This window comes from Xyrauchen texanus, chromosome 50 (genome assembly GCF_025860055.1).
Source record: "Xyrauchen texanus isolate HMW12.3.18 chromosome 50, RBS_HiC_50CHRs, whole genome shotgun sequence".
In the NCBI taxonomy this organism is placed as follows: domain Eukaryota; kingdom Metazoa; phylum Chordata; class Actinopteri; order Cypriniformes; family Catostomidae; genus Xyrauchen; species Xyrauchen texanus.
In genome coordinates this window covers 3,970,596-3,983,029 of record NC_068325.1, presented here as the reverse complement: position 1 = coordinate 3,983,029, position 12,434 = coordinate 3,970,596, and the positions used below count along the sequence as shown (strand labels likewise).

The 12,434-nt window shown below is 36.9% G+C and overlaps 1 protein-coding gene across 1 annotated transcript; it reads left to right on the top strand.

Moving 5' to 3' along the window:
- The first annotated feature begins 1,308 nt into the window (after positions 1-1,308).
- LOC127641480 (5-hydroxytryptamine receptor 3E-like) lies at positions 1,309-10,458 on the top strand. The gene is made up of 10 exons (XM_052124508.1): positions 1,309-1,343; positions 2,182-2,245; positions 2,662-2,834; positions 4,335-4,379; positions 4,714-4,820; positions 5,348-5,517; positions 5,613-5,779; positions 7,942-8,152; positions 8,972-9,158; positions 10,311-10,458. Exons 1-9 carry the CDS (start codon positions 1,314-1,316, stop codon positions 9,142-9,144), a joined length of 1,140 nt encoding a protein of 379 aa, XP_051980468.1. The 5' UTR covers positions 1,309-1,313; the 3' UTR covers positions 9,145-9,158; positions 10,311-10,458.
- The last annotated feature ends 1,976 nt before the right edge of the window (positions 10,459-12,434 follow it).

Sequence of the window (12,434 nt, the reverse complement as noted above, 5' to 3'; positions counted from 1 at the left end):
GCTAGAAGCAACTGGTTTTGAGGTGCCAGGACTTACCTTTCACCCCTTTTCCTGTCTGTGGAAACAGTTCCGCCAGACTCATAGGTTGAGCCACATGTGAAGGCCAGGAGCTGGACTAAGTTACATTAGTTGACTGTAAGATCTGTCATATAAAACAAATTAATATTATTGAAATGAAACACTGAAATTGAAATAATTTAGCAAAATCATTGCTTTTGATCATCTTTCATATCGATAAGCCCCTTCCATTGTCGTAACTCAGGTATCATCTAGAATTTCAAGTTTCCCATTTGTAAATATGTATTTGCTTGGTCATTTATGTGCTCGTAACTCATAATTATGACATTTATGACTACATTTGAAAGTCGCATAAGGAACACATGTCACTTTCAAGGCAGGTCAGTCCACTAGATGGCCATCTTGGGAACGCTCCCGGCAGCTATTTTCAATGTATAAATTCGTCATACAAGTACAGCTTCTATCTATTTGAAAGGGGAACAACTGAAATGTCCAAAATGGTTGGTCAAGATTATGATCAAAGACACATCTGAAAAAAGAGGTGTCATACATTGTGCTTCTTAAAACTCAGAAGTCCCCCCCCCAAAAAATGCTCTGTTCCAGCTAATGGCTGTGCATGTTCTCGAGTTAATCTATGGTGATGTCTGTAAGGCAAGACTTCCTTTCTTCACCCGCCATATTGGGTGTTCCAATTTCACCCAAATACAAGTGCTCAACCTCAGCTAATCTGTCTCTGAAATACTGTAAGATTTTATGGGTCACTTTGTTAGCACATTGGCACACAGGTTTTACGCACAAATACATGGATACGGTTACGTGGATGATTCCCATAGACTTTTGAACATCAAGACCCTGCCATGCTATTAGTTGAGCCAAAATTGCTGTGTTGGGCTGTATGGGGTGCTCAAACAAGCAAAGGATTTTTTTAATAGAGCTACAGTGTTACACTTCTAGGTGAAATCTATCTACAAATGATTTTGACTCTGCAAATAAAACTGGAATGGGAGGAAGAATATTAACATTAAAAAGCACACATCAGGTTTGATAAAAATGTATATGGAAAACAGCAACTTACCACAGAAACCACCATATTTTTACTGTGGGTTTTGCAGTAGATATAGTCTGCTTTGCATGTTGCTTTTGTCTTCTGAGATTATGAAACAAAGAAAGTGTATAGTGAAAAATCTCTGTTGGATCTAGTTTGTCTAAGCAAATCAGTTGTCTGTGGTATATAGTTTGATCTGATACTCATCATCAAGGCACTATCAACCAGTGTCCATATTGTTAAGAAGGAGATGGCTGTAGTATTGAATTCAAGACCACAGGTAAGACAGTCATCAAATAGTAATGGAAAAATAGTTTTAAACATAGTAGTGCTGTTTAATATCTATTTATTTGATAACATGAAAAACTACATAATTTTCAATGATTTAATTATTATGGTGATTAATTCACAAGAGACTGGGCTATAAAGTTTTTAATGTTTGTTTGTTTTTGTTTTGTTTGTTTTTTCATTATTAGTTGATCTAGTTCAAACCTTGGAAAGGGTAACTAAACCTCATTCTAGGGACACTGCACAATTTGTTTTACAATTTTACAAATTGTAACAATTTAAATAATTGGTAATTAAAATACAGTTAATTATATTTAGTATTTTAAATACGTATTCCCGTTACATGTATTCTGTTAATCCCCAACCCTGGGTATGCGTTAGGGTTTAGGGCAATAGCTGGGGAAGGGTTGGATTTAGGGTTAGGGGTAAGGTTAACAGTATAACTACAGATGTAATTAAATGCAGGTACTTTATATGAAAGTACAATGCCACAACACATATGTACATGATAAGCGCATTGTATTAAATGCTTAAGTACATAGTAGTGAAAGACGCCTTATAAAAATTAACAAATGCTGTAACTGAATTACATGTCTCTTAAAGTGCACTATATATTTGTTTTTTCTTTATCAGTTTACTTAATTTGGTAAAATCTAAATTAACTGGTCAACCTAACCCTAAATCAAAAATATTATTACATTTGATTAAATTAATCTGACTACATTATTTTACTCCTTTTAAAGTGCTTTTAAGGATCATATCAGGCAGGAAAAGCTCCTTAAGTGTACAAATGCACATTGAATAAAATTCTCATAAAATTCACCTTACAGGTTGCTGGATTCTCTGCCAGTTTTCTGCAGGTCCAGATTTTTACCTACTGTCTCATCATGCAGTGTAAGTCTTAATTAGATTTTCAATACAAAAGCAAATTAAATATATTTTAATTGTATATTAAAATAGAAAAATGCTAAATAGAAGCATTTTTACTACAGTAGTGTCAGACTTTTGGACCACACTGTATGTTTAAATATATGGATCATTTCATATAACTGATTCTGTAGTTTCATGTTCAGTAACTCTTTTAACATTTGTTAACTCATAATTAATGTTAGATCCAATTTTTTATGTGAATTTGAATTTCATATGAAAACAGCAAAAAGATTATTCTTAAAAAATCATAAATTCCTATTCATCAACACGTTAGTCATTTTAAACCACATACTGACAACGCCATAGACAAGCATAGAATTCTTCTTTTTGTGACCTCCTCTAAATATATTCTTTTGTGTATTATTATTATTATTTCTCAGCTCTATTAATAAAATCTGTAGAGACCATTAACTGCTCCGAATCCACCACAGAGGCTCTCTTAACATCCCTGAGAGCGAGTGTTTTTGGAAAAACTGAAGTGAGGCCGGTTTTCAACCTTAAAACTCCCACCAACATAAGTCTGAGCTTCACTATGTATGGGATTTTAGGTGTGGTAAGTTCCTTATTAATATACATACATGTATTTGAATATTAAGCCACAACTAAAATGCATAAATCTGTTTGCAGTGTTTATCAAAATATCAAACCAAGTGGTACTTACTTAAAAGAAAGTTAGCACAAGCACAATTTTCAAACACAACATTTTCAAAAAGAAATGATGAGGTGCTGCGCAACGCCCTATATAGAGTCGGGGTGAGTTGAAGGGAGAAGAAGATTGGGTATTGTTAACACATGGTTAGTCCAACACCAGAGCACAGGAATTGTAGGGGGAAGAATCTTTTCAGTGGTCAATTATGGCCACACAAAATCAACATGGTAACATTTGGAACCTAGCACCATTGTTGTGGTCTGAAAAGCTACATGTGCACCTTTTTCCGCGCTTCCAAAAACCAATAATGGACTAAATGTTTTTTTATCAAACACACAAAATGATAAGCCATATTTGAAATGCAACCAAAATTCCCACTTTTATTGTTTTTGCTGTTCAACTAAATTGTGAATAGGATTTTAAAATGTTATTGATACATTTTTAATAAAGTGACATCTGTGGCTACAATTGGATTTAAGCCCAAAGTATGCTTTGGTTAGACGCAAACATTGAGCGTCCTTGTACAGGATGCATGACGCAAATTTCGTCATCAGCAGAGTGCGTCAGCATTAAAGTGCATAGCCCGATTTTTCTTATCACACATCTTTGAACGAGCAGAATGCACATGCGGCTGGAGCTGTTTGCACTAATTAGTGGGTCCACAAGGTGGTAGCAATTACATTTGTGTCATTGCTGTCACGAAGAATTATTAGGAAGATGTTATTGCTGCTAAACATCAGGAGAGAAAGGTAAAAACGGCAACAGTGGAACCGCATGTCAAGAATGTGTGAGTGAGGAGGTCTGGAGAGACCTGCATTTGTACACTAGAGTCTGAAGGAACATAAAGACATCTGTGGCAGCGGGGTCATGGTCAAGCGCCCGTCTGGGAGAGAAAAGCGGTAAGGGCGCTCACACCTGAGCTAAATTATGTCTAACACCTGTCTCTAATTGCAGTAGCTTGAGGGGAGCGGCATAAAAAGCAGCAGCAACAGAGCCCAGTGGAGAGCCCGACATGAAGGCCAAGAAGCTAGTGTGTTGTAGTAGTGTGTGAATTAGTGTGTGAATTAAAAACAACCTTACCTGAATCCTGTTGCTGTTTCCGTCCCTTCCTCAGTGGAAACTCGTTACAACATCTTTATGGGTCTAAACTCCTGAAGAGAAAGTCCGGTGTCTCATGGCAGTCATAGCATGCATGTGCCAACTGCCTGTGAATGCGTGATCAGTTACATGGAGTATACTTTGACAGGCTTGCGTTCGACTGTACATAGACACTGAAAGTTCAGGTCAAAATGGAAATATACCCTGGGCTTTAGGTCTAGAATTTAAAATTGTCCCCATAATTGACACGTGCATGAGCAAAATGGGCTTGATCACCTTCTGCATTCTTATTGTTTTCTCTTTCAGGATGAAAAAGCTCAGGTACTCAACACTTTCCTTTGGGTGTCTTTGGTAAGTCCTACTGCAACTGACCATTGGCCTCTTTCAACAAGAGTGATATTATGAACTTTTATGCAATCAAAATAAAATTCATTCTGTGTGTAATTTCTGCAACACCCACCATAATTGCATAAATACTCAGTTTCCAAATACTCCCCAGTCTCCCATTGTTTGTACAAACTGGCAAACTTGCCCTGCCCCAAACTCACACCATTGACTGAGTCAGAGATGCTATGTCCAGCCTAGCTCAGTCACTTGAAAAACAAGACTGCAATCCTATTTGGTGCAGCTAGTGGTGTAGAAATTAGACACTTCACATTTCAAAATGGTACTTTGTGTTTTGTAGTTTTGGAATATTGAAGGTTTGAGCTGGGATCCTGTTGAATGTGGAACAGACAGAATTTCACTGCCAAGAAAAAAGCTGTGGATGCCTGATATTGTCATTAATGAATTGTAAGTTGAAAAGTATATATTTTAATTTAGTTTAAACATAATGAGAACACACTGTAAATCATCCATCTATGTTATTATACAGTATATAGTAGGTCTATATGTCTTCCAGGGTTATCTCACATGCACTATTTTCATACGTTTGGACATATGCTGAAACATTCAATATCAACACATTGACAACATCTGAAATGTGAGGCATTTACATATGCAAAACTTGACAGACACTCTTTTCAAATTCTCAAATGACTGATTGGAATTGAAATAGCAAGAACCCTTGCGAGATTGATATTGTACATTTTAGTGTCTATCCAAAACGTACAAAATACATGTGTGCTAGAACCACACTTTACGTAAAGGCCTATGAATACTAATTAAATCACATTATTCTATCTTATTTTCATTCTATGAATGAAAGAACTGACTTTTAAGCTTGCTGCTTTCAACACTTTAATTAAAACAATGTATAACATGTGAAAACTCCCAAAAAAAACAAACATTCCTAACATTCATCTCTTTTTTCTGTCAAGCATGGATGAAAATAGAGCCCCGGACACAAATTACATCTACGTCTATCATGACGGTCAGGTTATGGATGGTTTTCCATTTCATGTGATCAGTTCTTGTAATCTGGACATCTACACCTTTCCATTCGATATTCAGAACTGCACTTTCACTTTCAATTCGTACCAGCACACTGGTAAGTAAGCCTGACTGAAAGGGAAATTTTCATCTACTGTATAACAAGAACTTTTGTAGAACCCTTATTCCTAGTTTAATTTTTATTCTCTTTAGTGAATGATATTCAGTTATACTTTCAAGAACCAGTGAAGAACACACTCCAAAATTCTCTAAACATCATGACAACAAAAGGAGAATGGGAGCTAGTCGACATGCTAGCTGAAAAACCAGAGACACCTCTTCAGGCACCTCATAACTCATGGGATACACTTATTTACCATGTATTTCCATTATACCACTATTAAAATTTAATTTGAATGACTTGAGTATTTTATTACTTGTTAAAGGTATGGCTCACCCATGCTGTTCCATGAAACACAAAATGATCAACTCTTGTCCTACCAAGTTCATAATCACCATATCTGTCAAGCTCCAATAGGTAAAATAAAGTGTTTAAAATTGATATTCACTTGTAATTTTCCACTCCAATGAAGCTCTATTTAATCTAATTAGCATATATTAATGATATATATTTAAGCTCTCTACCCTAGTAAAAATCCTAGAGGGGGCATGGGAGTTTGCTCTCCAGTCTATATGTGTTTTGAGCATTTGTAGAAGGTTTATTACTGTTAGGTTTATTCCCCAAGGTTGTCTTGTTGGGAGTATAGGGTACCAGGGCTGCTAATGCGTGCATTTCGGTCCCTGCTAAACCAGTGCGAGAGCTGCATCTGCATTCTCGGCAGTAAGTCAAGCTTGTTCCCACTGGGTTTTGGACTATGCCAAGGCTGTCCCTTTTTACCTATCCTATTTGTGGTATTTATGGAACAGATTTCAAGCTGCAGCCAAGGATCAGAGTGTGTCCACTATGGGAGCCAAAGGGTTGCATTTCCTCTATTTGTGGATAATGTTTTCCTGATGGCATCGTCAAGCTGTGACCTCCAGTGTGCACTGGGGTGGTTTGCGGAAAAGTGTGAAGAGGTTGTGATGAGAGTCAGCATTTCCAAATCTGAGGACATGGTTCTTTTTTGGAAAAGGTGGATTGTCCTCTCAAGTAAGGAAGTGAATTGCTTCCCCAAGTGGTGCATTTTAAGTATCTGTGCAGTGGCTGCAGTATTGCGGTTGTTGTACCAGAGGCCAGTGGTAGATCTATGTTCCATCCCTCATCTATGGTCATGAGCTTTGGTTAGTGACCGAAAGAATAAGAACACGGATACAATTGGCTGAAATTAGCTTTTTCGCAGGGTGACTGGGCTCACCCTAAGGTATAGTGTGCGAAGCTCTGACATCTGAGAGATGCTCGAAGTAGTGCTGTTGCTTCTCCACTTTGAAATGAGCTAGTTAAGGTTTGTCAGCCATCTGGTCAGGATGCCTCCTGGACACCTTCCTATAGAGGCCATGTCCAACTGGCAGGAAAACCCGGGGTAGACCCAGAACATGCTGGAGAGATTATATTTCTCGGCTGGCCTGGAAACACCTTGGGTCCCCAAAAGGAACTGGAGGATGTGGCCGGGGGAAAAGAATGCATGACCTGCAGTACTTATACTGCTGCCACTGCGACCTGGACCCCAAAAAGCTGTGGAAAATGGATGGGCCTTTTTTCAAATCAATAGTCATCGGGGCCTGGGTAGCTCAGGAAGTAAAGCTGCTGACTACCACACCTGGAGTCGCAAGTTGGAATCCAGGGCATGCTGAGTGACTCCAATCAGGTTTCCTAAACAATCAATTGTCCCGGTTGCTAGGGTGGGTAGATGCAAGCCAGGTTAACCTCATGGTCACCATAATGTGGTTCTCGCTCTGGGTCCTGTGGTGCGTGGATGCTGTGGAGAATAGCGTGAAGCCTCCATACGCTCTAGGTCCCCGCAGTAACGTGCTCAACAAGCCACATGATAATATGCATGGATTGATGGCCTCGGATGTGGAGGAAACTGATGTTTGTCCTCTGCCACCCAGATTGAGGTGAGTTACTATGCCACCATGAGGACTTAGAGCATATTGGGTATTCCAAATTGGGGAGAAAAGGAGAGAGAAAAAAAATGTACCACAGGTGTCCTTATGGCAGAGAGGTGCAACTTTTATTTAACTGAAGTTCTCACTAAAAACCGGCTCACTCACAGACATTTCATCTTTGTTTCAAGTCGTCTCAAATTCATTTTGATTCCGACATAACCAAACGTGGGGTTGTCCAAGTCGGTTAGTCGTTTACTTTGCAATAAGTTTGTCCCATTCATGGCAATGTGTGGACCTGCTGTAAGAATGAGAGGTAGGCAATATCACATTGACAGAATGAACAATCAGCCAATCAAAAAGCCAATCAGATCACAATAGGGGTCTCTCATGACAGCATTTTTGGGTGAACTATTCTTTTAAATAATACAAATAAAATTTTATTTTATTCAATGTCAGTGTAATGAAAATGGGTTCAATTGATTTTGTCGTGCATTAGATCGTCCTCAGGCGTCGGGCCACTCTGTACATTGTGAATCTCCTGATTCCCAGCTGCTTCCTCATTACTGTTGATCTGTTCAGCTTTCTTCTGCCACCTAAGAATGTGGACCGTTCTGCCTTCAAGATGACCCTCATCCTGGGATACACTGTGTTCCTGCTACTAATGAATGATCTGCTGCCCGTCACAGGAAACACCATACCTCTCATAAGTCTGTATAGAAACTTCTCTGTAGCTTTCAAGCACTTGTTTCTTTGTCTCCTTCATCGTAATTACCTTAACCCTATGTTGTTCCAAACCTATACCCTGTTATTTTTTTCTATGGAACACAATTGTTTTAAAAAAATCTTCATGCAGCTCTTTTCTGTACAATGAACTTTTATAGCGACCATGTCTGTCAAGCAAAAAAGGCTGTGAAAGTATCATTAAAGTAGTATATAACTTGAGCACTATATTCCTGTTATTCTAAATACATGTCTTCTAAAGCCATACAATAGCATTGTTAGAGGAACACACTGAAATTTCGTTATTTATACATTTATCTTTCCTTCTGTCCCCAACTCTCAAATCCCATTCCTCATCTCACGTATGGTGCGTCGCATTCATAATTGGCATTTGTAGTCAATGATGTCAAACATTGGTAAACCAGTTTTTGAAGCTGAACGTGATTGTGAATGAGATTTCAGAGTTTTAGCAGAAGGGAACATTTTTAGTGCATATCTTATACATTTCAGTCTGTTCCTCATGAAAAGCTATCATACTTTTAATAATGTACGTGAGACTATATTGACCACTTTTATGGCACTTTTTGTCCTTCATAGAGCTTATGAAAATTGTTCTTCAAAAAGATCTTCAGAAATGTTGTGCACCACATAAAAAAAAAGGAAAAAGAAAATAAAAACCATACAGGTTTGGATAAACATGATGAGCATGACTAATTAAAGATAGAATTTTTCCTTTAAGATCGATTAACATCACCAAGCTTCAGTGGATTTTTGACATGTTCCTTTTTTATTTAATCTTCATCCAGATGCCTTTTTTTCTCTCTGCCTGGCATTGATGGTTGCCAGTCTTCTGGAGACAATTGTCATCACTAATATTCTGTGTGGCTCCAGTCACTATCTGCCATTACCTCATGTGGGTCAAGATTCTTTTCCTCAACTATCTCGCCAGACTTGTTTTTTTAAGAAAGGAACCCAGTGATCAAAACTGTGAAGGTGAGTATTAGGACTTTTTCAGACAGCTCCCGTAAAGACAGATTAAGAGGTGCTGTGGTAACTGCAGCAGGTGTGTGTAGAGCATTCACAAGGACAGTATTTACTGTGTAAGTAAACATTTAGTGTGTTTACTTGTATAATAAAATTAAATAAATGATCGGGAGTTGACAATTGAGAATTATTACAAACTAAATACGGAAAAATTTGATTCCCCCTCCTCAGGTATTATCGAGTTTTTAACAGTTCACAACAGAGGGGCCCTGGGTATCTCAGCGAGTATTGATGACTACCACACCTGAAATTACAAGTTCGAATACAGGGCATGCTGAGTGACTCCAGCCAGCTCTCCTAAGCAACCAAATTGGCCCGGTTGCTAGGGAGGGTAGAGTCACATGGGGTAACCTCCTCGTGGTGGGGATTAGTGGTTCTCGCTCTCAATGGGGCACGTGGTAAATTGTGTGGGGATCACAGATATTAGCATGAGCCTCCACATGCTGTGAGTCTCTTGCTTTGCGGTAAGAGCAAGGACATATGCTCAACCAACTGTATTTGCTAAAGGATCCAGATATTATACTGGACATAAAGTGATGTCCCAACACTGTATCAAAATTAATCTTCGTACAAAATGATGAAAATCAAAATCAAACATTTAAATGTATTAATACTTCCATTATCTGCATGGGTCCAATGATGGTCAAAATCATTAACATAAAATAAGCTGAATAGGAAAACTGATCATTTTGGTTTCTAAATATCTTGTGAAATTCAAAGGTTTCATGCTGTCAGCAATCAATAATGCACTGAAACCATTGAGTTTGCAGTTGTAAACAATGTAAACAATAAGCCGTTGCAAGCAAACCAGTTTTTAATGTAGTTTTTTGATCTTGTATAGTTTTGGCATCTTTATCATTTGGCTTATGGCCTTTGACACCAACAACAAAGATATTACTTTAAAAGCATTTTCTCCTCCCCTTTTAAAAGTTGAAAAGCCTAGTATTTTCGCTATCCTAACTTTACATGATTGTATGATTAATTTGTATTTTGTTGACCCTTTTAAAACAGAATGATTACTCATTTCTGAGTAACAATCCACCAGTTGAGAGCCACTGTGCTCTATTAAATGTATTTTAATAGGTTTTCTTGTACCTGCAGACCGCAAAACGGAGACCTATCATTCTGAACCAGTAAGTGAAATCCCACAGAATGAAACAAGCCTGAAGAATTCTCCTTCTCTTCAAGAACTGAGGAAGATCAGTCAAGACTTACTGTCCATCCGCCAGCAGGTCGATAAACATTTTAATACCGATCAGAGTGAAGAGGAGTGGGTGCATTTCGGTCAAGTTATTGACCGCTTGCTTTTTGGCGTGTATGTTGTTTTTCTTACAGTGAGTTTCTTCACTATAGTGGTCTTTTGGGTGTACTGGTACAATTTACGTGCATCTTTGTTATAAATAAACCAAATAAATCTATATAAAAATGAAAGATATTGAGTATACAGTATATGATAACTGAACCTGTGCATACATATTGCCACTTTGCAAATGGAATAAAATGGAATATGATTGGAAAATGTTGACACAAGTTCTGTAATTGCATATTTGTTTGCTAGAACTGTTTTTTTGTTTGTATACTTTTATATCATAACCTATTTAAATTGGAAATACATTGAAAGTTTTAGAATTGTAGCATTTAAACAAAGAAATGTTATTACGTAAAATGAATATGAATTATAAACGATTCTGCATTATTCTAGTAGTGCACAAATTAAATAAGCACATTTATGACCAAGTTATATAACACACTATATTATTATTAATGGATACAAGGTTATTGTCCAGCACACTTTTGTATAATGTAAACAGAAAAGGAATAAATAAATGAGCCAGCGATTTCTGTAAAGTCTTATTCTTTTTCAAACCACTGCCTTCATCAGAAAGAAAAGAAAATTCAGATTGAAGGTTACTAAGCAGTTTTAATAAATACAATTACAGCGCTTCCCATTTTTTTCCATAATAAAACATTCCTGCATGGATTTTAACCTGTTCTCCCCATAACTTAAACAACTTCAATGTTACCTACAGTAAGTATGAATATAGGTGAACTTTTAGATAATTCAGTTTATTTAAACTTTCACAAAATTAATAACACTGCTTCAAAAAAAATACTACATCATTGCCTTTGCTGAAATAGAATTATGCAAACAATAAACTGAACAGTGCTGCATCTATGCTGTTGAAATGTGCTAGACTGTGTAATTTATTTTGATTTTTAAGCTTTGGTGAACTCGTAAACTGCTTCAGGGAGGCTAACAGTAACTTGTGATTCTCATATAAATACAGTAACTTTATAAACCTGAAAATATTATAGGAACTTCATGAAAACTTGATAATAAATGTGGTTTAATGTAGACTCAAAACAAAAACAAAAAAACTCTTTAGCTGAACTGGATTCAATTGTGAACAGTGGTTCATCGTGTTTGAAATGAGTTTTCTGAACAACGTAATCACAACACAAACACTTTGTGTTAATGGAACCTATCTGAATTGGGTAAAACCAACGAAAGTAAACATGTCAATGTAACTAATTACATTTATTTGATTTCTTTATCGACTAAATAGTGAAAGTTAATGTTAGCATGTTAGATGCATGCTGTAACTATGCTATGGTTAACACGAGATTTGCTCAACAAAGCGAGCAATCAATTTCATGTGTAAATCTACCTGTCCTCATACACTCTTCATCATAGTGTTAACCCCCAAAACTCTTACATAGAGAAACTTTTAGAACTCTCAACATAACAAAACATTAAACACTAACAAGTACATCCCTTTATATTAATCTAGCCCAAAAACACATAACATAAAACTTTATTTTAACATTTACACTCTCTGTCAAGTCCCATGCAAAGCAACCTGGGAAATGGAAATCCCCTACCCAGTTTCATCAATGCTACATTAACACCACAAAACGTATGCATGTAATACCAACTCAAATGGATTAATTTCGATATTACAAATTTAAATTGATAGAATGCAATATAATAAAGTTGTGGCAAAATGTTCTAGAATTGTGTTGCTTTAGTTCTGAAGTTGTAAATATGATGTGCCAAATTTACGAAAGGCAAATTGAAAATGTTGGGCAATTTCATACTTATTTCTCTTTTTTCACTTCTTGTAAAAGACAGGACAATTTGTTGATGCAGAACAATGAAGAGCAAAGGATGCACATTTGGTATGTAAATTATGCTTTATATGTACTTTATAATTATTGTGTTGC